The sequence below is a fragment of the Sipha flava genome, unplaced genomic scaffold (assembly GCF_003268045.1).
Source record: "Sipha flava isolate LNK unplaced genomic scaffold, YSA_version1 213_pilon_pilon, whole genome shotgun sequence".
Lineage (NCBI taxonomy): Eukaryota > Metazoa > Arthropoda > Insecta > Hemiptera > Aphididae > Sipha > Sipha flava.
Window position 1 is genome coordinate 593847 of NW_020272828.1, and position 26719 is coordinate 620565.

Here is a 26719-nt window from a genome sequence, read left to right on the forward strand (position 1 = left end):
GTTTGTAAAACCAATAATGACTGAAAAGTGTCCCGAGAGATTTTTTTAAGTTTTAACACTTAAAACAATCAGACACCACGGCGTATACAGTAGTGTATATTTTTAACATTAATATAAGTTCAAAGTTGTACCTATCTATTTTTAGAGAAATATTAAGAATTATAATAAATTATTATAAATTTTTTAATCAATACAATGATTTTAAGGACTAAATGACAAATATTAATTTTAACATTGTTAACTATTTATAATAAAAGTTTAAAAAAAATAAAAATAAATAAACATTATTAACTTTCACAGTCACTTGGATAAGCCCATTTTCTAAAAACTCAATCATTAAAAAATATTATTTTTTGTATATTTTATAAGATTTATTAGGCACAAGATATAGTTTTTAGATTTTTTTTTATTTTATTTTAAGCATCGTGAGATTTCATTGGGGTCATTACACACATAGGTCATTTCCCACGGGAATTTAACCAGATTTAGTATATACGAATGCTGTACTTAATTAAACTGAAATTTTGAGGCTGATTTAGAACTCCGAAGTCAAGATTGAAGTTTGTTTTATCTATTTAAGAGCAACACGACGTTATTCGCTCGTTTTCACCCTCTCCTGGGAAATGTCTGGAAGAATACACAGGATCACTGGAGTTGTAAGTCCTTTTTTTTAATTTTTTTTTACAAAACTAATTCCAGCTTATCGCATTTAAACATACACATATACACAAGTATATAAATATATATATATACACAATATTTAAGAAATAATGACAAGTCATGAGTATACATACACACACTGCTGTTATATTGATCCAGAACAAATGAAATACCACTGTGCCGTGGATAGAAAAACGTATGATCAAATTTTTCTCTCGTTTTATTTGAAAACGTGATGGCCTTAATGAAACACTCGTGATAACGAGACAAAAGGAGTGCTTCACGGTTGATACCCTGCTAATAATGAAAATTCAAAAATACAAACGAATAGTTAACATTTCTCTCGACATCGTTTGGTGTTAGATGACTGCAGTATATGGAACATATAAATTGTACTAACTTATAAATACTTACACTTGAAACGCAAACACACGTAAATCTTATAGACTATATATTAATAAGATTCATTTTACAAGTAAACTTACATTAAATTGGACATTTATTCGTCACATATTCAATAATAAGATCAGAATAAAATTACCAAAGAGTTGTTATCTTAATACACTATTTTAAAATAAATTTGGTACTATTATACATATTGTAATGCTTTTGAAAAGAAATTTATATTACACTACATACTGATATTAATTGTATCTTCACCTATATACCAATAACAAAAACATATTACACCCTATATATATACAAACACAGATGATTTTAATTACTATAAATAGGAACTTGAAAGTAATTCCAAGTACAAATCTTATTATGATGTTGAACTAGGGCTGTTCGATTTTTTCGATTAACTGACTGCAGCATCGATTATTATTTTTAAAAGTATACGTCACTAATTAATCGCATTACCGATTAATCGATACATCGAAATGTAAAAAAAAATCAAAATTCTTAAGTTTATTACCTAAAAACTAAACTGCTTGAGTTAACATTTAGTTAACTAATGCAAAGAGACAATAGTTACGCTCGTAAGTAGGGATATAAATTAATGAAGACTTAAATGAAGATCTTAACGTTTTTTTTTTTAGGGATATTTATATTAATTAAAGCAAGAATATTAATCAAGACAGTCTGGAATTTATTAGCAGTTATTATATAATAACTTAGTAACTATAAGTCTATAACTATTATGATATTTGCAAAAATAGATAGGTAAGAATTTATTTTAATTTTAATACAAGCACTGTGAGTTTTACTAGTTTCAGTCTTTAAAATTGTAAATACATTTCCTATAATAGTAGCATAGGTCATAACTACAAATTAGAGCCCTTTCATTAAAATTGTTAACCTATCTACACAAGATTAAAATTTCAGTTTTTGGGACCACTTTAGATGTATGTCACTACAAATCCTTAGTTATGTCATATTCTTAACTCACCATTTAAATTCCTGTGGGCCTGCCCCTGTATATAGGTATCAATGTAGTTGTTATTAAATTTACGTGAGGTCCTGGGGCCTGGGCAAATGACCCGTTTGCACTGCCCTCAGATAGAGAAAAAAATGACAAATTGTTATCCATCATCATTCTATCTATTTTACTATCTAATCATCAAGCAAAATACCCTTTATACTTCTTATTTCTGAGTATTTCAAAAGTATATTAAATATTCATCTAACGATAAATGTTTGTATTTTCATTAAATGAATAAACCAATAACCTTACATTTGAGAACCTGGCAGGAAATATAATAGAGCTATACTTAAACCAATTAAACCGTTAAATTTTTATCGATGTTTGTTTTAATCGATTAATCGATTGTTTTAATAGATTAATCGATCAAATTAATCGATTAATCGATAGGTTCTAGACTATTTCAATAATCGAGCACTCTAGCACTTTTTGATGAAAATCTTCGATTAATCGAAATTTTCGATTATTTAATACTTTGGACAATCGATTATATTTCATGACAAACGAATAGTCCTACGTTGAACTAAAGTAGTGATGAGGTAAATTTCAATTTCTATTCAATATTTGTATCTTTACATGGCAATTAAAAGTTACAATAAACATAGATTTAATTAGAGACATCATTTAAAGAAAGTTTCAGTCCAGTTATAGAACTGGATAATGGCCAAAAATAGTTTCAAAATCAACAAGTGGAATGTCTTGATGTCTTTTCCTTTGAACCAAACATAATAATACTTTTTATCATTTTTGAAATATGATCAATGTATGCGATCATAACAAATGAAATAGCCGTCAAACAAAGAAGATTTAATATTCATTAAATAATTATTAAAACAAAATGTAGTACTAATTATCATAATTAAGTTATCGTGACATTCATAATAAAGCTCTGATTAATTATATAGTATGTCATAAATATCTAAATTAAAACACAGAATTTTCGCATAAAAAATTAAATTGTAAATGGGTATTTATTATGTCAGCATATATTATAAAGATGATTTGCTATTATTATTTTTATTATACCTATTGTAATTTTATTTCATTATAAAATAATGTTGCATATACGAGATGTAAAATTATATATATATATATATATATATATATATATATATATATATATATATAATAGGTCCGACGTGCATATTGTCAATAATAAAAATAAAACGGTTTTTCTGAAAATCTAGCACATAAACTCTGTATACGTATTTAAAAAATATTTCTACGACGCGAATAAGCCATAATATCATATACTTGTATAAATAGTTATACATCAGTATTAATGGATAAGAATATTTTCAAATAGCATATCAATCGACCGAACGAAATGTATACACAACCAACAATCAAATTAATGGGACAAACTAAATTGGACTTCAATACATATATATACAAGAGCCCATAGTACTTAACTATTTAATGCTATCTATTATCCTTTTCTCTCTGTATCGGTATATTTCTTTGCAGTCTTATTACATCAATCAAAATTAGTAGGTATCATTTGGTTTGAGGTTAAAGTGTTTTCCATTTCCAGGGGATTCCGGTTAAAAGCTTCTGTATTGTTGTATAAAATGTATAGGAAAAAAGAATCATTTTATTGTATGGCAAGACGATATACCATGACTACACAGCATGGAAATAAAATGCTACATAGTTGCTGCTCTGTACTGCTTTTGCTACATATCTAACAAATACTAGTTTTTCTTTAGTCATTCTTGACTGCATGCAGTTTATAATCCTCTTTCGACGGTCAATAAATCCTTTACGCTTCAAACCGACCTCTTTTCTACAACTATAGTGCTTTTTTCTTCTGATACACTCACTGTTGGAAACACAAATCATATGACTACATTCTACAAAACAACTGCACTTTTGTCTACATATGGTACCTATGTACAAGTATGTATGTACTTAGCAATAGTATCTGGGTACAACGGAGTAAGTAGGCTTAACGCATATGCTCAAACATATAAATCGTTTTAAACCAATATTATATAAAATAATCGGTGATCTTGCACAGTTATTTCTACTTAAAAAAAAAAAATATTAAGTGGAAAAAATTTTTTCTAAACAAAACTAACCAAAAGTAAATCATAAAAAAGTATGAAACTATTATAATTTACTTATAATGAAAACAATATTAGATTTTTATATTACAACCAATAATACGGATACATTATCCGTTGGAAAATTAATTATCTTATAATACAAAACGAATCATAAAATATTTAATGAAATTTCTCATTCTATAACACGACACGTTTCAAAGCGTTTTCTTGATTATTTAAATTAAAATATCATTTTTATAAGTTATAACACTCAATTATGAATTAAAATAAGAAATATATAACTAAATTTTGAATGAAAATAGATAATGATACTTTTAAAATCTATAAGTAAGTCTGCTTAACATGAGTATTTTTTAAAAAGTTCAACATTCAGAATATTGTTAATTAATTATGCAGACTAAAAAAAGAAAAATATATAAAAGAATTTTAATTTCTCTTAAAATTATCTTGTTCCTTATTTTATGCCACTTAAATACATAAAAAAAGCATATATGTTATTTATACATGTATTATATAATCTGAGCAATTTACTCAAAGATTCACCACAACTAAGAACAAGCATTTTTAGGCTATTAATGGAGTTTCTATTGCCTAAATGTAATCGATGGATTTTACAGAGAATCATTATCACAGAATAATTATATTGTATTTACAACTATTGAGAAAATAGATTTTGTAAAAGTCATACAGATTCATACGGATTTGAGCATTAATCAATTTATTAATTTTATTATTAAAAAATTATTAAACGAAAAAACTACACTTTTCACGTAGTGACTAAACAAAAGGTATATATGATTATTGTAAAAAACATTCTGACATTCTTTTGTAATTAAAATAATAACGTGAACAAATATATTAGTTATATAAAAAATAATAATAACTATATAAAATATTAATGATTAACCTTACCTTATCAATTTCAAAACCTGCTTAAAATGGATCAATTTTATAAATAAATATTTTAATTTACTCTGACGCCTTACGCGATAATTATAATAGTCAATTTAACCAACAACTATACGACAAGGATATAGTGGACATCTTGATCAAAATGGTTTTAAAAAAAAAGCATTAAAAAAATATTCTTTTGGTATGTTCAAAAAAATAAAAAAGAAGTACATTGTAGTTATTAAACATAATTTAAATCGTGGTTTTTGCATAATCAAAACTAAAATAGACAGTAAATTATACACGTCTCCATGGAAACGTATTATAAGTTTGAATAATTAATTAGAACACATCCGATTAAAAAAACAATTTCCATATTATTAAAGGAGTAGCGAAAGAAATATGTACAGCACGCACTCGTTTAATATGGGTGTGTGGAAAAAAATGTAATATGAAAATCTATACCAGGAAAACAAAGCCAACATGATGCTATGAAAAAATATAATAGTTCGTATTAGTGTGTATTTGGTATAGCAAACCAATATTTTAAACGTACTAAAATATGTAATTGAGTATACGGTTCTTAAATTTGTTTATTATTATTTAATAAAGAAATCAACTGCAACTATATATTTTATGAACTACAATTATCTCAAATTTAAATAAAGTTAAAGTTGAACCAACAAAATGAGATGGAAAAACGCCGTTCTCGATAAAACAGTCGTAAGAGGAAATACGCGTAATCTCCTACGTGATTCCATCATCGATTGCCTTTGAACCGACTATATATAGCCAGCGGTTTCCCTCAATAGTTAATATGAAATACGTGCATACAGCTAACATCATGAATAATCTCTACTACCCACATTGTACATACAAAAATATAAGTACACACACGTGCGATACAACATAGATATATGGTGCACATTAGGGTTAACAATTCCATCATCCACAACGAGGTTTGTGAACACTCCAATCGGTGGCCGAACGTTATATTAAAATAAAAATAATACTTAGACGTCGAAAACGATAGAAACCCTGCATCCGAAGTTCTTTATACCAGAGCGACGAATTCAAAACACGGTTGTCGAAATACGGACTATGCTGTTCGGTTAAGGTTTTACTCAAATATATTACAGCCATAGTCGACGATGAGGATGACGACCAGGTCGGACTTGACCTCGTTTACATTTTCCCTCCCTCATAATGTACAAGTAGTATGTTTTTTAGTGTTTTCTAAGTAATGTTTGAGAGCATTTATACACAACACTTCGAAAACATCGGGTTCTTGTAATATGTTAAAAAACTGCACACTCGAATGAACGTAAAAAGTAAAAACATTGAAGTAAAAAAGCAATTACATTTAACGCCGAGTTAGATTGCTGCAGTAACTCTTGTGATTAAAATATAAAATTAATAAATATTTTGTTTTTTTGCTTCTGTTCATATACGCATGTTGAATATTCACGGTCGAGCGCGGAAAAGTTAAATTAAGAATATAATTTAGTTTTAATTCCACGCCAAAGGACAATGTAATAATAATATTAATTTAAGTTTTATGTCAATTAACACGGCTGACATAATACAATTTCTGTAATGCATTTAAAAGCAGAAGACTATTATTTTTATGGAAACGATATATTTCACTGGACGGAGTAATATGTATTCTATATGAATTTCACGCATATCTATAAATAAACGAAAATCACCACCTGCCAAAAAAAGAAACGGGCGATTGTTGCTTTTGAGCGCATTATATATTATACTCAAACCGTTGTAGATAAAAAAATAAGGACTCTGGTATTATACATATCATATTGATACAGTATTATCAACAAAATAAAAATATGAATTTAATGGTATTACGAGTACTGAATTACCACAAAATTATCCGCACTATGTTCGAGCGGCAGTTTATTTATTTTTTATTGTCATTTCAGTGTACATATATTATAAAACTATTCGTGATAAGAATAAAATCAAAAAAAAATATTTAGGAGTGAAGTTGAGGGGTAGTACGCACACCTACAAAGACTCAATAACGAGTTCATCGTCAGCTAACAAGAATCTACAGAGAGTTCTAACTATATATATACCTATGTAAATAGGTGTATGTATACATCGAACATATGCTCGACGGCATTGTCTAAAGAAAGGATGATAAAGAGGAAATATAAGTTTTCCTAGAACATTTCAGCTACGTATACATGACTACATTTATATATATATATATCTCAAATATATTTAAGTGTGTGTGTGTGTGTATATACTCATGTTTCTTCTTTGTCAAGCCCCTTACACTGCTACTTAACACAAAGGCACGCGTACAACTATACCAACCGCGTTTAGGTCAATGCGACACACATATGTACACATATTTTGACTTTTGATTAGTTTTTGGCTCACACTCCGCACTAAACGGCTCGTATATCACCCAACAGCACTGTTGGTATGGTATAGTAGCAGAATAGCGGTAGTAATAGTAATGGTATTATAGTGTAATAGCATATTCGGATACAGTTGGTCGGACCACGCTATGAAAGGGTAAAGGGCGCACGAGTGCAAAGAGAATTGGGTTTTAAAAAATTCAAAACCTTCTGGGCTGTAGAATGATTGGTGGGCAGAGGAGAGGATGTGACGAACGTACACAGAGAGAGTAGTACATGAGCGCGAGCCACGTACATCGGGGATGGAGGGAGAATGCAACCGTGCAGCAGAAACGGGGGTAGCTGCGGATCGAATTCAAGCGCAGCGGGTGACGGTGGCGGTGGTGGTACACGAGAACGGTTCTCTCTCTCCTCGCTCGCTCTGTCTCCGTTTCTCCGGCCGCGCGCGTACAAAAGGTGTGTCCGAGAAGACTGGTAGCGGCGGCGTCACGTTCACCCGCCATCACCGGCGCTACCGCACCGCCGTCGATAACGGTCGGTGTACGGAGAAATGTCGTGTACGTACGTATACGCCACCATCACCACCGTTACGGCCACCGGAGCAGTATTCCACCTATCCGACCCACTCATACCGTCACTCCTCCGCTCTTCTTCACTGATCGCCCCGCTTACCCGCGTAAACTCACGTCGTCGGCCCGGCCGGCATCCGCGAGCGGCAGGAACGCCAGGCCCACCCGCCTGTCAGCGCTCCAAACGGCGGCCAATGCTGCTGCTACTGCTACTGCCGACGGCGGGCGGTCGGTTGGGGAGGCGTCCCCACGTACCCGGGCCGGAGCGTCGGCGCGCGCGCGCGCCCTCCACAACGATGAGATCGATACTCGCGCGCGCGTTACAGCCCCCACCGATCCTACATGACCCCGTCGCCGGCGTAACCCCCGACCGTATTTTTTCCCTCGGCCACCCTTTGTACCACCCCGGCCGCAAGCCTCGCGCGGTATAAGGCACGGAAAAACAGTAGCGATCCGCGCTTGTAACACGCTTATACATGTATACGGTATAATAAGCGGACGCGCTGCTCCGTGGCCGTGCGCTTACCACCGCCGGTACAGTTTAACAGGTGTCGCTTATGCCGGCACGGCAAAAACAACAATACTTGTACGGAAGCGCCGCGCGCCTGTACGAAAAAAATAAATACCTTCAGGGTCGAAACCAAGTCGATTTTTCAACGACTGAAACGTCAAATACGCGCATTTCGTATTGACACAATATGTTCCAAATGAATCGTACACGTTGTAGAATTGTGTGTGTGTGTGCCAACGGAGGCTATTCTATTTCTCAAGTATCTCGAAAAATACATATTATATCGATGGTCCATGATGCGTACTTATTATATTTTGTATTCTTGCACGATAGCGTTTTTTCAGAAAACTCTTTTTGGTCACCCGAAAAAGTTCTTAGATGTCTAGTGGGTAGATAATTCATAGTATTGAACACAAAACGTTAGTGAACAATATTCATCATTGGCGTGTTTGTATGAGTGTGCGTGAGAGGAAGGCACACTGGACGTTGATCGTGATTTTCGTATAGTATGTTTTCTCAAAACTTAAATGCGCAAGGAAGCCGACCACAAAATGTGATACATGTACGATAATCGTAAAGGGGTATAAAAACATTCTAAAATAAAGGACATACGCGGGTACATGTATATGGATGTGAATGAATGAATACGTAATTGTTTGAAATACCCACAATAATCCTTTAAACCAGGGATGGGCAACTCAAAGTAAATAGAGGGCCAATTTATAAAAACTTTAAAATTTGGCGGGCCAGAAAAAAAAAAAAAAAGTTATTAAAATTGACAGCTACCATTTATTTTAAATAATTTAATTTTACGACTGGAATAATACAATAAAATAAGTACCTAATACATTTAGCTATATTAGCTACGCTGACATAGAAATATATCATAATAAGACAGTTAAAAATTTAGTTACAGTTCTAAACTATATAAAAATATAATATCTATTTGCTAATAATTTTATATATTTTATATATGCTAAAATTTTATGAAGTTTTTGAAAATGTAGTACGGCCCAGATAAAAAAGTGCACTGGCTATCACTTGCCCATATCTACTTAAAACGAACCCAACAAGTCTTCCGCTCACATTATACGCGGACAGTGCTATTTTTACACAGACAATAAACATTATAATTTATGATCACGGCGAGCAGCCAAACCGTTTTGCATGGAAATCAGTCTCGAATGATTCAATCAATGAGCCAGTACTTCTCAGTATTTTACATTTGTTATCCAGACGAGCGCTTGTCTCCGGGGCATGACATTTAGATCGATGAATTGACTAAGTGAATATACCAATCTATATTTAAGCCTCCTTTGAAATACTCGAAACAAACATATACGCATATGATAGCCGCATAAAATAAAAAAATAAATACTTTAAAATACAAATATACTTACAGTTATAAATGTGTAAACGAGAAGAATACTAAGTTTTTAAATTCATATTAAAAAAAAAAATTGCAATTCCTTTAAGACAGGTATAAAATGTGAATATTTCGTGTATATTTTAAAATGATACTTGTGAATAATTTCAAATTTTTAAGTCATGATATATTTGAAATAAAACTTATACATTTATTGTGCAAATATCTACACAGTAAAACATGATGGAAACGAAAAATTCAATATAATTGGATCACTTAAACAAGATTTCAAAACATTTCTTGGAATATACTGTTAACCCAACAGTTACTATCGTTTTTAAGATATAGCCATGAGTATAAAGTAGAAGAAAGTCTCAAGAAAGATAGATGTATACAATGAAAACCAACAATTTATGTTGGTTTAGTTAAATTATTAATTAATTGTTTACCAACAATTAAAATAATTTTTGTTTATAATGTTCTTTGCTGTATTTGTTTTAAATGACTTTCTTGTAGATTGGTTAACAAAATAAATATACAAATGTACTTAAACATACATTTCCGTTTCTATACAAGCAGTTTTCAATTACATATATTACTGTTCGTTCAATAATATTCGGTTGAGTTCAAGTTGAAATATGATGCCATATGTTGTATTTTATTATGAATAGGACGTTAGATGATCATTTATTATTATAAGCAAACCAATTTTTGATAACTCAACATATAGATAGTAAAGAAATAAAAAATTCAACAAAACATCAATATAGTACAATATGTATGTATAATACATATTAATAAAATAATTATCAATATATAACGAACTGTATAAAAACACTGGTTAATATTTTAAATAAATAAATAAATAAATAAATAATTTGAATCGATTAATAGAATTTAAATATTTGGCACCTTAGTCATCAAAATGAATGTACCTAATATAATAATGAAAGGAATAATAACTAATATATTTTAAAATACTATGAAAATTAAATATTTTATACTAATACATAAATATAAGTTATAATAAATCATTTGACAAAATTTGTGGAAAAATTATTATAATTCTATTTTCAATAATTATTTTTCTAAATTTTATCAAGTATTAATCTTTTTACCGTTTTATACTATAGATTCAAGACATTTAAACCAAATTCTTATATTTGAAAATACACGACTTAATAATATTTAAAATGAGTATAAACTGATATTGAAATTTTGAAAACTATATAAAATTTTTAAATAAAAATTATACTTAAATTATAATTGATAAATTTTCAAGAATATCTTAACACAAGTATTTAATTAAATAATAGATAAAATATTAATTTATTCATTCAAATAACTGATAGAAACCACCTACAATTTTTTAAATTGAAATTTGAAAAATTATTAAAACGGTTTTATGATACTGAATGCGCCGATGTTATTAAATTGCCTATGCAAAGTGCCGTCTGAATATAATTTAAATAGAAATTAAATAGAAATATTTTTTCCTTTGGCCATCATACAGAATATTTTCATACAAATTTAAAATTAGTTTAATTTGATCAATTTTCTCCCGTATCGACCATAGAAATTAAAAAGTCATACACTACCTGCATGCTTTTTTTGATTGACGAGAGAGTGTATTTTATGAGCAATTAGGTGCATGTTATGAAATATAGTTATAATATTAACATATATTTCTATTTATAGTAATTTTTTTAATATGTATGATATTTATATAAAATCATCACAATAAATTAATATTCTTCTTTTTCTCCTTCAATTTTCTACCAACTATATGGGGTCGGCCACTCTTGTTCTAAATCTTCACTCGTCTCGATTTTCTACATTCCCTACGCACACACTAACGGCTCACATATCAATCTCAATCGTATCCAACCATCTACTTTTTGTTCTTTCTCTTCTTATTTTCTCTTCAAAGTTCATTTTCATAACACTTACTGCTTGTTTCCTATTACCTGATCATATGCCCAAACCATTTCAGACTATTTTCCGTCATCTTCTTCACTATCGACGCAACACCAATATTACTTCTTCCATATTCGTTCTTTGTTCTATCTTTTCCTGTCACTTCACTCATCCATCTAAGCATTCTCATTTCCGCAACACTCTTACTCTCTTCTATTTTCCTGATAACAGCCCAATACTACGAACTATAGAGCATAGTTGGTCTCATTATAGTGTATACACTCTTGTAAAATTTACCTTTTAGCCTCAAATCTCTTACCTCATAAAACGCCCAAATCTTATCTTCATTTTATCCAACCGCACTTAAACCTATGCTTCACATCAATACCAAAGTCCCCATCCTTTTGTAAAAATGATCACATATATTTAAAAAAATATTTAAAGTTCTCGGCTTCGCCTACCACATCACCGCTTATCATCAATGGTTTCCTCATACCCACAACTTTTTGTTATTTCCTCCAAAATCATATTCAATATACTCTGTTTTAGTTCTACTAATTCATAATTTATTTCCTTCAAGGCCTACCCTCCATTCTTCCAATATTTTACTAACTTCTAGATTTTCTCCTATCAAAACTAAATCATCAGAATACATCATACACCATTATATCTCGTCCTGTATTTCTTTTGTGATTTTATCCATTATTACAGAGAATAAATAAGGGCTTAGAGTCAAGCCCTGATACACACCAACACCGATGTTAAAATCTTTTACTCTATACAAACTCTTTACATTAGTTCTCGAGTTTTTATAAAAAATTTTGAATCAAATTTGTATAAATATTTTTGAGACCTCTTTTCTCATTAATGCCTACTTTAAAACTTCTCTTGGCACTCTGTCAACTACCTTTTTTTAATCTATATACACCATACATAGCATAATTTTTTCTTCTTTTCGCGTTAAATTAATTAATATCATAATAAATTAAGCATTGTCAAAAATACACGGGAAATACAACTGAAAAATACATGCCGTACAATAAAAACGCACCTTATTATCATGCTTATTTAAAACTGTAATTGAGTTTTAACTAGTTTGAATAAATAAATAAAATAAATGAATAATAATTAAAATATAAACTTATAATAAAAGAGTGAAAATTTTATTTGTAAAACAAAATTATAATAAGAGAAGATCTTACGTACTTATTATAAACGAGTCAAAATAAATGCTTTGAGGATTACGTGCCCTTCAAATGATATTTTTTCGACAGTTTAAAAAACATTTTTTAGTATATTTATCACTAAATTCAATTACAAATGTAAGGATCATTTTAATAATTCCAATAAAGAAACCTTTTGATTTTTTACAATTCTGAATGAAAATTTGATACACTACATATAAGTATACATAGATTACAGCAAAAATATATTTACGAAAAATGTATGTTAATTTAAATTACTTAATAAATAAATAATTAATTAAAATATTTACTAATTAATGTAGATTACTTTAATAATATTACATCATAAATAAATTCCTAAGTATTATCAACCAAAAAACATAGAGTATATAGAGTTAACAGTTCTATGAATGGAAATCCGTTTTAAAACGATACTAAAAATTTAATTTTGACTTTTTTGTTTTTTTCGTAATAGGTATTTTTGTATTAATATTAAACACTTACATAAAAATAATAATAACTCGTATAGTTAAGCAGATTTTTATGAATTAAAATCAATTTATTGTACAAAATATAACCTAGAAAAATAAAATAAGTAATTTTTAAATATATAATATCTTATTTTCTTGACATAAAATAGTTTATTTATTTCTTCAATATATAAATAAGGCTCTAAATTTTTCAAAATTCGTAAAAATATTAATTGATAAAAAATTATGTCTAATAATTAATAATAGAATAAAAAAATAATCTAAGATAATTTATATACCAATCTATAGGTACTATAGTACTACTAAAATTCAAAAAATAGGAAAAAACTTATTTTTAAATTCTTATAACTTTTAAAGAGGCAGGTTTCGACAATTTCAAGAATTATTGAAAAATATTATTTTATAGTTTTTGAGTCAAAAATTCTATGAAGAAGTTATTTGGATTTTTAGATGGCATTACATACAAATAACTATAAAAAAAACTTAATGTAAAACAAATGCATTCTTGTTCTGCGCAAAGCTTAAAAAATTAAATTAATTACATGTATTAAATGAATAAATATTTATATATGTAACAGAAACCATAAAATAAATTAAAATTGTAAAAAAAAATGTTACGTTAAAGCCAAGGGTAAAAATTACAAACATGAATAAGTTGGCGTAGTTTTACAATTATGCTTGAAGTTTTACTAGAAAACTTTTAATTAAAATATTTTAAAAAATGTGAGAATGATATACAATTATATATTACATTTTATCCTCTAGAGTGAGTTAGTTATTATTTTACAAATATTTAACATAGTTTATAACTTCACGCATAATTTATTTTGAATAAATATTTTTTTTATGCAGTACATATTTACAATAAGTATTATAATAAATAATATTGAATTGTTAATAATATACAAATAATTTAACCAACCCAAATAGTTGGGATAAAGGAGAAGAAGAAGAAGAATAACATATAAATAACCTTAACCTATACACTTTTATAGCTTGATTTAATAAGAACAAGTAAATTAATATTATGATTTACTATACATTTTATTATTCTATTCTCTTCTATTTTTCTAAATATTTGAAATCACTCATCTACGTATAATTAGTAGATATATAACTATAAAATATTTTAAAGTAATACGTTCCATTGTAACTTAGTGTTATCAAATTAGACACTCTTCGAGCATTTTGGATATATTATTATGAGAATAATTTGTTGTTATTAAGCTTTATTGAAAGTTTAAAAATCAATATTTTTAATCGGTTTTCCAATATAGTAATGTAAATGTATGATATTGTATATCTAGTCGACAATCAGTAAGTTTTATACACTACATAATACATATAATATTTATAAGAGCTATATGGATAGTGAAGTAATAATAAGTAAAAATTTTATGATTCTTACGCGTACTTTCTTGCATTTTTGTTTCTAAACAACGACTATTATAATTTATACATAAACCTATAACAATAACTCTTTATAATTGTAAACATGTAAAATATCGTAAATTTATGATTCAATAATTTAATTTTTTTCCTATTATAATTAAATATAAATATTAAGATGCCAAAAATTGTGAATCATGATGATTTTGTGATAAGATAATACAAGTACCGTTAGCAAAATTATAATTTTAATAAATCTTCATGCAAAATTCAAAACTGCAATAAAATAGCAGTAGCAAGTTTTATTTCAATAAAATAATATATTAATACATTTTACATATTATAAATAAAAACGAGTGATATTCCAAAGTCCAGTCTACTTCAGCTACTCTAAGATTTGATTTGATTTTTAAACTCAAGTTAACCAATGATTTAAAAACAATTACGTAAAAAATAATCGGAAAAAAAAAACCATAAATATTGGGTGATAATATTTTCAAATATGCGTATTTTTAGTTTCCTCTTATATAGATATTATATACATATTATATAATTATAATATTGACTATATAATTATTATCGCAGTAATTATGGATATTTTAAACTAATTTTCTTCAAAATTTGCAATATTATAACACACGTCGAATGGATCTTATTGTAAAATGAAATACGTTTTAAATTTAATAACTACAAACCTGGTACTTCGGCTTTCTCGCTCTCTACGGAACTTAAATCTTATTTTTAATTATAAATTTTGATGAAATCATTGATTTCCCCTTAGTTTTAATACACTTTTTTTTTGCGAAAGTTAGAATATTAAAATTCAATCTTACATATAAAGAAATTAGGTTCTTCTAATGAAGTAGACATATTTCGTAGTATAAACTGAACCATCTAAACTCTTTCATTAGAATCATTTTTCCAAAAACTATGGTTTCTAGTTTAAAAAACAATTCAGCAATAACATTCCATATTCATCATATATCAAATCACATATTCATATATTACACCCAACTCTGGAGACTCACTCAACCTAAGAGCTTTATTCTTTGTTGTTTTTAATATGATTATTTAATTTTAAATTTAATAAAAATGTGTTTACGGTAAAAGCAACAATTATAATATTGCATAGGTAAGTACAAACAACGCTATCTAGTGAATAACTGTATCAACGATAACGTACTAGTTTTATGTTACAATTTTTAGTATGTTTAATGAAGATAAAATAAGCTAGGCGTTTAATAGCTTATATAAAATAATCTAATCTAAAAAAAAAAATATTTAACACTCACCAATTTTTCATTATTGTCTGACTAATGACGCACATCATTCTATATAAAAATAAAAAATATATTAATTTCATATAATTATTGATGATTTAATAAGGATATTATATAATGATTAATACTCGTATTAATAATAGTATTGCATATAATCTACATAAAATAAAATACCCAATAATTGTAATAAGCTGAATATAAGTTACCATAAATTAAAAATAATAGTAAATATATCATTTCTAGAATTTCAGTTTACAGTAAACAAAACAATATAATAAAAAAATATAATCCTACATAAAAATACGAAACATACCGTAAATTATAATAATGTAATCATTATTTTTTCAATGGTCAAGAATCTCTTAAAAAACAAAATACTTAAATATGCATGCACTAAAGTTGGGAATTTACTAAGTTAATAAACAAGTACTTCTTTTGTAATAGTATAAGGTACTTAAAAAGTTAAAATTTTACCAACCAAATGGTATTACTTATTTTAGTATATACTTGTTTAAAAGTATTAAACTTATAAATTAATGTTTGCTATTTTTTTTTTATAAAAATTAAATTAAGTTTATTTTAATGAGTAATAATTTGAAAAAAAAAACCACATTAATAGTTACTTTAAATATTTTACCTAATTCTTTTTTTTTTTTATAATACTTATAAATTAAATTAATTATTTATTATTAAGTTACAAAACCAAGGTAAGTTATTATAATTAAGACAGTTACTAAAATTGTGAACATCCCACTTTAGCAAACAAACACTAACATTTTAAAAATATTTGACTTAGATTGCAAAGCATTTAAAGTACATAATTATTTGCCATCAATCGATGACAAATCATTTTCTTTAAAATACAATTAATTATGTATAGAATCTGGTATAGAACTAGAAATTAATAAATAATATTATTACAAAATAAATATAAAATTATTATCAATAATAATATCTTTATATACTCTATTTATTAATATTTTTTTTAACACTTAGGAATTTAATTCTAATATATTTTGACATAAAGAGAAAGTTCTCAATTACATGATATGGGTAAAGGAACAGAATGAGTTAGATAGTTTAATTTTCTGATGCTCATCTATTCAAGAACATGAAATCATAAAAACCCCTTTAGCTCAGTTGTAAGATCAGGAACTCTTCACTATCATAATATGGATCTCTAAGCAATCATTATTAATCAATACACATAATAAACTATGTGTATATAAAAATTTATAAGTCTGTATGAATTTTAGTTTAAATTGAAAAGCATATAATTTATATTAGTAGGAATTATAGATTAAAAGAAAAAAAATCTTATTTAATAGTTAAATATTCAAATAGAAGCAAATTTTTTTTTTTTTAATTTTTCCATTATGACTAGGTATTTAATATTTATGGGTAATTTATACATTAACATGTACTAAATTTGCCATTCTATGTAACTAATAGTACATCTGTCCTATAGATGTATAAATCGGTCTAGTCATGCTATAACGCCAACTGTGTACACAAACAATTTGTGGTAGCTTAATATTTACATTTTGTACATTTCTCGAGACTCTATGTAGTAAAATTTAGAAATGTTAGAAAGAGAAGTATTAGCATTTTATAAGAAATTAAACAGAAGAATTAAAATGTTTTTATAAAAATGGTATTCTTCCATTGAGGCATCTGAGGTTAGAGTTACATAGATCATGACAACAAGCTGTTGATAAATGGTGCTTAAAATAAAAATATAGTTTTAATGTGCTGTTGGCAAGAACTTTACTGTTTACCTATAACAATATCATGAGTATAATTAGCAATATATATATATTTATCGATTGATGCCAATATCCAAAGCCCCTGAAGACAGCTACTTCACAAACCATAAAAGACAAATAATGATGCAAATACAAATTACATACTATTTATTTAATTGATCCATTACATTGTTAGAAACAATAAATGATATATTATTGACATAAAACATTTAACAACATTTATGAATTAATGTTATCAAGACACATATACTTACGTTGTGTTCATATTCGGTGATTGTCTTTAGTTTAGATGAAAATAGCGGGAGAAAACCATTGAAACATCAATTGGGTAAGGTCACAATTTATTTACAAACATGTAAGAGTCACATAACAATAATAGTTCTACATCTAATGGAATACTTAATATTTATGCTTAGTGATTATGGTGAAATACATCAATTACTTAAAAATAATTTATTGACTAAGATACAATGAAAATCTAATATTATATTACCTACTTATAAAAGGTTAAAATAGTGCTATTAGATCGTGTATAAGACAAATGCTATGAGATAAAAGAATGTTAAGAATGTTTCAACTGCTCTGATGCGCATAATATAAGTAAATCAGTGGGAAACCCTACGTATCTACGATATACCTATTCCAAGAGCTAAACTTGATTGCCTTAATCGGACATCCATAGATGTAGAGTCAGCAGTGACGGTGAAAACGTGACAAAAGCACATTCACGAAAACCCATTTCAATGACAATGGATTTATCAAATGTCAACCGCTATGACAATGAAACCGGCTATATGGCAACCGAGGGGGCTAGAGTGTCTGGGTTGGGGAGGGACCATACCATCGGAGAAGGAGGGATTACCGTGGAAGACTGTAGGCGCAGAGAGACGGACTTTGAGGAACTGGATGGTGTCCGACGGTCGTCGACTGCCCGTGCGCGCTGGCGGGCGACGGGTAATATGATTTAGAGAAACGGATGTGCAGCGGACAAACGCGGAGATGCGGCGACGACGACGACGACGGACGGCGAAAAAAAAACACGCGCGACGAATGTGCGTTTCGATTTTAATTCGAATTCCGACTACGAGTACTACAACTGGCGACAATCGGAAAGACTCTCGACACGAATCGCGTACCGTTATCACAATACGCGCACTGAACGGGCGGCGGGTGATTAAAAAACGGCGAACCAAAACAAATGCGTACGGTGTCGTCCCCTCCAGTCGGCACGTACGGTCGGCGGCGGAGAGGTGACCGTGGTATCAGCCGTCCGTCGATGGTGTGTGGACGGTGCGGAGCGGTTGCGCGCAGTGGCACAAGCGTTCGCGGGCTGCGGGAGCGATGCCGGCGGTTGCGGTATCGTCCTGGTTTAAAAATAAATCGCCCGTGGCTAACGATATTTTCGTCGCTTACATTTTCCGACTCGTTCTCTCTCCCGTCGTCGTCGGTCTGGGGACATTGGCTCGCACGGTCGTGGAATTTCACGCGTGTATATATATAATATTTAATTTTTTTTTTTTTTTAACTAATTTTCTTCAGCTACCGACTCAACGGCGGGTGCTGCGGTGATGCGCGCGCGCAACTCAGCTCTCCCGAAATCCCGACGTACGCAGTGGTTTGGCATACAGCCGCCGCGTTCCACGGACCACGACGACTGCTGTTCGCTCCTCTTTCTCTTCCTTTGTCCTCCCCTTCTCCTGCGCTCACGTTCGTGCGACATTGCGATACGGACAAACACGTTCGCGTCGAACGCGTGATTCGTGTACCGGCGTCCGTAAACACGCTCACGCTCTTCGCCGTCGCATGACGTATTATTATTATTGCACGTCGTTGCGCGTATCGAGTTCGTGGACGCAGACGACGGAGAAAAATTATCTACAATAACAACAGTGGCACGCGGACCGAACAGCTGTTTCCTGATAACAGTCACGTCGCCGGCGGCCGTTTGTTTACTGTTAGGGCTTTTCTCTCCCCCGGGTCAGGATCCCGGCATAAGTGGTTTTTTTTTTTTTTTCCCCCATTAATTTTTCCACCCCGGTGATGCGGTATATTATTTGATCTGCGCGCGCACCACCGACGACCGTGTAATGTCCGGCTGCGGCGGTAACCCGTGCTCAAGTACGACCGGCGAAACGCCGTTGGAACAACGACAACCTCAACCGACCGGTAAGTTCCTAGTGTACGTCGACCAATTGGTCTTGCGCCACCAAAGCGAGGCCGACTGGAACGGCGCGTGAGTAAAATAAATGGCGTGCATTCGGTTTCGCCGATTGGACCGTCCGGTTTTGGTAGTCTAGTATAGTTTTATTGCTCGTCATGCTAATGGGATCTTACGGCCCTACCGGGGTAACACGTGCAATAACGCTGATTATTATGATGGACATTTATTATATTACTTTGTAAATTAACATATGTACCTACAAACTGGAACTGTGACATTAGGTGTACTGCGATCTTCTGGTCGGTATAATGACCAAATCGGTAAATTTCGTAAAAAATTAATAATTTTATCAATTCGTTTGTGACAAAGGTTTTACTACCTTTTTTCCCAAATAAACGGTTCAAAATATTAATTATTCTTTCAACGATTTATCGAATAATTGTATATCATTTGTGTGCATTTATATTAGAATTTTTAGGTTCATGATCTTGTTGTTATCAATTAGGCATATGTTTGATAACCTTACCCATTTTTAAGTGCTTATTTTTCTTAAGGTTTTTCATAAGAATTATTTAAATCCAAAGAAATTAGAGTATGTTTGAGTATATTTGAGTATGTTTTGAGTATTGTTACAATTTAGGCATTAACATAAATATGTTGAAGTTATATTAAATTAGACTTGTCATAATTTATGAAGTACTGAGATAATTAATATGGAGACCTAGGTCTACTTCATACATTAATTATTATATAAATAAAAGCCAAAATAAAATCTATAAAATGTATATAATTATTGAAACAAAAATAAAATAATTTAAATAAATATATAAGAAAAAGAACATTTAAAATTAAAATCAAGTATAAGATAATTTTATACCAAATATGTTAAAAATATTAATTGTTTATTTTAGTTCATTGTTCAACACTTATAATACTAAGAACATAGAGTTTGTAAATTTTAATTTTTATATTGTTTAATGGCATTAAATTGTTTTTTTAATTTTCTAAGAATGGCTAAAAGTTTTTTGATTAAAAAAACCTCTGCTTTGATTGATCTGAAAGTTTTTACTGATTATTAAATTAATAAAAAAGAAATAGGTAATTGTTTAACATCTAATTAAAATTATTAAATCTTCATATTATAAATTAGCTATTTAAAAACTGCTTGTGATCACAAATATTTTGTGACTTGCTCTAAGTGTGAATTTAGAAAATGTTTTATTAATAAAGGTTTTTAAGTGAAATAAAAATTTTTCACCTATGTCTTAGAATTTAAAATTGACTCTAAAAATGTTATGTTTTTCCAGATTCTAGAAAATCAGCTGACAAAAATTTTGATAATCTCTTACATGAATACTTGTGCTTGGAGTTGGGAAAAAGTAAAAATGATATATTCAACTTTGTGCATCTAGGCCAATCAATGACAATTGATAACATCAATAGTAAGTTATTGATTTAAAAGTTTACCCATCATTATTACTTACCCTAAAATGGCTTTACAAAAACCTAAACTTAGTGGCTGTATACATTTTGTTGAACAAAAGAATGAGGAATTGATCAGTAATTATCGCATTATTTATTCAAATTTTGTATCTTGTCTATATGACAGTTCCAAAATAGCTAAAAAGAAACTGGCTGTGTGTCATGATTGTGAATTTGAAGGTGCTCGATTATCATCATGTTTGTCTTGTGTATATTTTGCATGTCCCACACATTTAACAGAACATTTCAACAAAACACAACATAGTTTTGGTATGAATCTAGTTACTGGGCATTTGTTCTGTTGTCATTGTGATGATTATATTTATGAAACGGAAACGCTATCGATAGCGAATGAATTTGATTCGGAGATTTATAGTTTTAAGAAGTATAGAGAATTTGTATCAGTGGAATACATTGAATTAATTCAATCAAGTAATAATATTGCATATGAGAACAATACACCAATTCCTGGATTTGTTAATTTGGGTAATACATGTTTCTTAAATAGTGTAGTACAGGTGCTTATGCATACACCTATGTTACGAAATTATATTCTTTCTGACCAACATGTATGTCCTTTTGTAACTGAACCTAGCCAATGTATAATATGTGAAATAAGTCGAATTTATCAACAAGCTTATGCATTGAAAGTTAGTGTAATAAGCCTACACAATTTATTGATGATATTTTGGGATAACACTTGGTACATGGCATCAGCCTTACAACACGATGCACATGAATGTTTCATTGCCATATTGGATATCATACACAACCAAGCAATAATAAAAAATGAAAATGATAAAGATATAAAACATTTAGAAAACTGTCAGTGTATTATTCATCAAATATTCAAAGGTGTCCAGCAAAGTGATATTATTTGTCAGAAGTGTAATAATGTATCATCTAAGATTGACATCATCAATGACATTCCTATATTTTTTTCAATGGATGAAAAAGGAAAGTATCCAACAAATTTAACATTAATGGCTTGCTTAGAACAATTTGGTCAAATTGAGTTTTTAAATGATTTGGATTGCACAAATTGCCAAACAAAGCAATTTTCCTCTAAACAACTTACTTTAAAGCATTTGCCAATGGTTTTATGCTTTATTTTAAAAAGATTTGGACAGGCTTCAGATAGCATTTCCAATAAAATTACTACTGTTGTTGAGTTCCCAGAAACATTAAATATGGCTAAATTTATGAAGAAGAAAACTCAAACTGGAAATCATTTCATAAATGAGTGTATTCGTACTTATGAAACAATCTATAAATTGTATGCTGTTATTTGCCATGAAGGTCTACTGAATGGGGGACATTATTTATCTTATATACGACACAAGGGAAGTTGGTATCAATGCAATGACAATGTTGTAAGATTAGTACAATTTGAAGATATATTGAGAAGTCCAGCATATCTATTGTTTTACCACAAAGAATTTTTAAATTACTATTCATAAATTATGCATGCAATATGTAAATAAAATAAATGTATTTTTAAATTAAGTATAAATTACTTAGATTTTAAATGTATATTATAAATGATTATTTTGTTGACACATAAGTGTCCATTTTGAATTAATTTTTTTTAACTTAGGTCAATCACTAAATTTTATTTTATTTTTTACTGCTTATTATTATTATTATTTTTAAACTTGGTCTCAATTTTTTCGTGTATCATTAATTATAATATTATTTGTATTTTTTTTAATTAAACTACCTATGTGATATATATTTTTCTGTGATAATTTATCAATTTTTCTACAAATTTTTTTATAAAACTATTGTTTATTATGGAAGTGGATACAATTCATTCAAAATTAAATTTAGGAAAATGGAATTAACTTATTTTCTACATTTACCATGTTAGAATGCATTATTACTCCTATTCACTATCATATTAAACAACATCACCGCCTATTGGTACCTGTATATTTTAATATTAATAATTCTACTCTTTTTTTTTTTATTATTTCTATTATTCAGTATACTATAGAACAAATTATCCTTTTAGGGTGAACCCATCAATAATTAAATAATAAGAAATGGAGTATCCATCAAAAATTTAGTGGGGTAATGGAATCTAAATTACCTTGTATAGATTTATAAAATTTTAATATAATAATGACAATGGTCTATGTTCCATACAAAAAATTTAAATTATAATTTTTTCTATTTTAATTCTTAGTATATAATTCATTTTATCAATTATTTTTTGTAGTTAAAACCTTTTATGATAATAATATATTAAATTTATTATTGATTCTGTATCCAAAATAGATCATATTTGAAGAATCCGTTTTAAACTTGTGTATTAATCTTATCTAATCAAAATCATTCAACAGGAATAAAATGTCATAGATATAGTAATGTAATTTTACAATCTAAGTTATAGCTATATAATAATAATATATATATATATAATGTTTAAAGAAATCTGAAACATGTATTGAAACTGAAAGTAACATTCTTAATAATTAATATTTTTTTCAAAATATAATTTGCTGCTCTTGTCGTATATATGTATATAAATATACATAATTATTATAAGCAATTTTACTTGTTAGAGATAAGTTATTAAATATTTGTGATATTTATACTATAATTGAACGCTCAACAAAATTATAGAAAACAAAATAATGCTTAAATGAACTAAATAATTAAATGTAATATTTTTTAATCTTAAGTTATGTGTTTTGTGTTATGACTAATAAAATAATACAATAATCATATTGAAATTGTTTTGGAATATATGTACACAATACATATATTAATTCTTTAAAACTCTAAATTGTTTAATTACAGGAAAATTAGGATGATCCTATATACCAAATCCTTTTGTGTCCTTTTTTTAATTAAATTTCACCATTATTAAAATTTTTAATAATATTGCATTTATGTGAATAAGATAATAGCTTATTTTTCATAATTATAAATTATATTTTGGCATTAACACTACTGTAATATGTAATTGGTAGGTAAGAAATTACTAAAAATTGGTTCACTGAGCAGTTTTGATTTGTTCAAGAACACACTCCCTCTGGATAATGTCCTTATCATACTACTTTATCTTCTCATGATGTGCAATAACTTGTTATGTTAAATTTTGGCTGGAAATCTTATTTTTACAAGTTCCTTTTTCATCAATTCTAATATTTTAATACAATATTAAGGCATTTGTACATTGTATTATTGTATATGAAAGGTTTTATGGATAATTTGATTTGTTAATTAATGTTACATTGTTTTTGCTAAATGGTGTTCATTCATTACTTGCCACTTGGGTTTACAGTGCGATTTGTTATCAACATCCAACATAAAATTATAACTAGGTACTAAATAAATTGCTTTGTTATTTATATTGGTTATAGCCATGTATATGTTATACTAATTATTTAGTTTTAATGTTTTCTAGACACCACAAAATTACTTAACACAGTCTTACATGCTAAAGTAATAAATACACAATTGGAAGCAAATTTTTCATTAGCATGCTTGGGCTTTAATGATAGTCAATTATTCTCATCTTCAAAGATCAAAAACGTATCGGAGGAAAAAAACAATGATGCACTGTTGTCTGTTAGTCAGTTTATTTTACAATCATCAGAACTAGAAGAATCTAATTTCAAAGAACAATTTTTTGTCACAAGAAGTTCATTTCAAGTAAATAATCAGAAATACAATGAAAACTTTCTTTAGACGGAATAACTTGGAAACAAAGTAATTTTTTGTTTTGATTTAATTCTACTTTGTCCAACATAATATTTACTATTTTTTTGTGCAATTGTAAAGGATTTACAAACCATACTATAAATACAATTTCAATCCAATATGAATTTGTCGATCCAAATTCCGTCTAAAACAGGTTTTACTATAAAATGTTTTTATAATTACTAGTGTTATGCCAGAATTATAATGTTTTATCATCATTCTCAGATCATATGTTTTCATTTGATGCAAGAATTTGGAAAGAATATGACATACAAAAGATCTGAAATAGATGTTGAAAAACAATTGCTAGTTACTTTGTCTTACTTAGGAACTGTTAAGAGTTACAAGTATGTATCAATATATATAACAATACAATTATTGTATATATGTTACATATTTTCAAAATTGTTTTCTTGTCTAGGGATATAGGTTCAAAGTTTAATATTGCCATTAGTACAGCTCACAAGTGTGTAAATGATGTCACAAATGCATTATTTAAACGTATGAGTGAACTTATTTATTGGCCGATAGATCAACAAGCTAATATTGAAATACAAGCCTTTAATGAAATATCTGGGAATCGATTTCCTGGTATACTTGGTGTTATTGGTACAGTAGACTTAAAAAAAACCTGTACAGCCAACCCATCCAAACAAACTAAAAGTGGATCTTCTATAGCAATTCAGGTAAAAGTATATTTAAATAAATATATTATTTTCATGCTTGGACTTTAAATAAATATTTATTTTATTTATAGTGTGTGTGCAACAGCAAGTATCAGTTTTATAATGTCTTCACCAGTTATTTGCTCAAATCTTCTGTTACCACAACAACATTTTTAGAAAGTCCACTTGCTGAAGTGATCCTCAATAATCCAAATACACTGTTTCCAAATAATGATACTCATATTGTTGGGCCTTGCTGTTATCCTCTGCTACCCAATCTAATGACCCCTTTTTCTGATGATGTATATAATACAGAATCCCAAAATGTATATAATGATGCCATAAAGGTACCATTGAACATCATAAAATTAACATTTGGCAAACTCATTGGACGATTCAAAAGACTGATGTATGTATCTAATTTTTCATCATAAAATATAATAATTCATATATTTTACCAGTGTATCATTTTTTTTTGTATTTGTAATAAATAATAGGTGCTTGGACTTATGGGGACAAGAAAAGTTTGCCATACTCATATTTGCGGCTTGTTGCTTACACAATATATGTTTGGGCAATAATGATGATGTCAATTATCCACCATACGAGTGCTGTACATTTAAATGTGATTATTATGATGAGTTTAGTGTACGAAAACGTCGCGAAATATGCAACAAATTAAGTTTTGAAACCACTAAATGATTATTTAAAGAACATGAGTCATGTTAAGCCTCAACTATAAAAAGAGTAAATGTAATTAAAAATAACAATAAATATTTATGTACACGATTAAA

General features: G+C 28.8%; 3 protein-coding genes across 4 annotated transcripts in view; 2 read left to right on the plus strand and 1 right to left on the minus strand.

The window, feature by feature from the left end:
* Nucleotides 1–19055, minus strand: part of LOC112682866 (neurocalcin homolog) — a 91432-nt gene extending 72377 nt beyond the window's left edge. The window contains exon 1 of one of the 2 annotated variants that reach the window (XM_025553622.1): nucleotides 18544–19055. The gene's annotated coding sequence lies outside the window, so the exon portion shown is untranslated. The remainder of the gene's footprint in view (nucleotides 1–18543) is intronic. The other variant, XM_025553621.1, reaches the window with a different exon arrangement.
* A 517-nt stretch (nucleotides 19056–19572) lies between these two features.
* LOC112682864 (protein ALP1-like) lies at nucleotides 19573–26711 on the plus strand. The gene is made up of 7 exons (XM_025553617.1): nucleotides 19573–20072; nucleotides 21375–21509; nucleotides 24965–25212; nucleotides 25486–25607; nucleotides 25682–25946; nucleotides 26018–26334; nucleotides 26423–26711. The coding sequence occupies exons 1-7, from the start codon at nucleotides 19994–19996 to the stop codon at nucleotides 26625–26627; spliced, it is 1371 nt and encodes a 456-aa protein (XP_025409402.1). The 5' UTR covers nucleotides 19573–19993; the 3' UTR covers nucleotides 26628–26711.
* On the plus strand, nucleotides 21504–23025 carry LOC112682863 (ubiquitin carboxyl-terminal hydrolase 22-like). The gene has a single exon (XM_025553616.1). It carries the CDS (start codon nucleotides 21558–21560, stop codon nucleotides 23007–23009), a length of 1452 nt encoding a protein of 483 aa, XP_025409401.1. The 5' UTR covers nucleotides 21504–21557; the 3' UTR covers nucleotides 23010–23025.
* Nucleotides 26712–26719: the final 8 nt, after the last annotated feature.

Bases quoted from the DNA above. Each gene is read 5' to 3' on its own strand.
- LOC112682864 (XM_025553617.1), top strand. From the start codon at position 19,994: ATGTCCGGCTGCGGCGGTAACCCGTGCTCAAGTACGACCGGCGAAACG. The intron at 20,073-21,374 runs GTAAGTTCCTAG...ATGTTTTTCCAG, and splicing joins ACGACAACCTCAACCGACCG to ATTCTAGAAAATCAGCTGAC. The intron at 25,947-26,017 runs GTAAAAGTATAT...TTTTATTTATAG, and splicing joins GATCTTCTATAGCAATTCAG to TGTGTGTGCAACAGCAAGTA.
- LOC112682863 (XM_025553616.1), top strand. From the start codon at position 21,558: ATGGCTTTACAAAAACCTAAACTTAGTGGCTGTATACATTTTGTTGAA.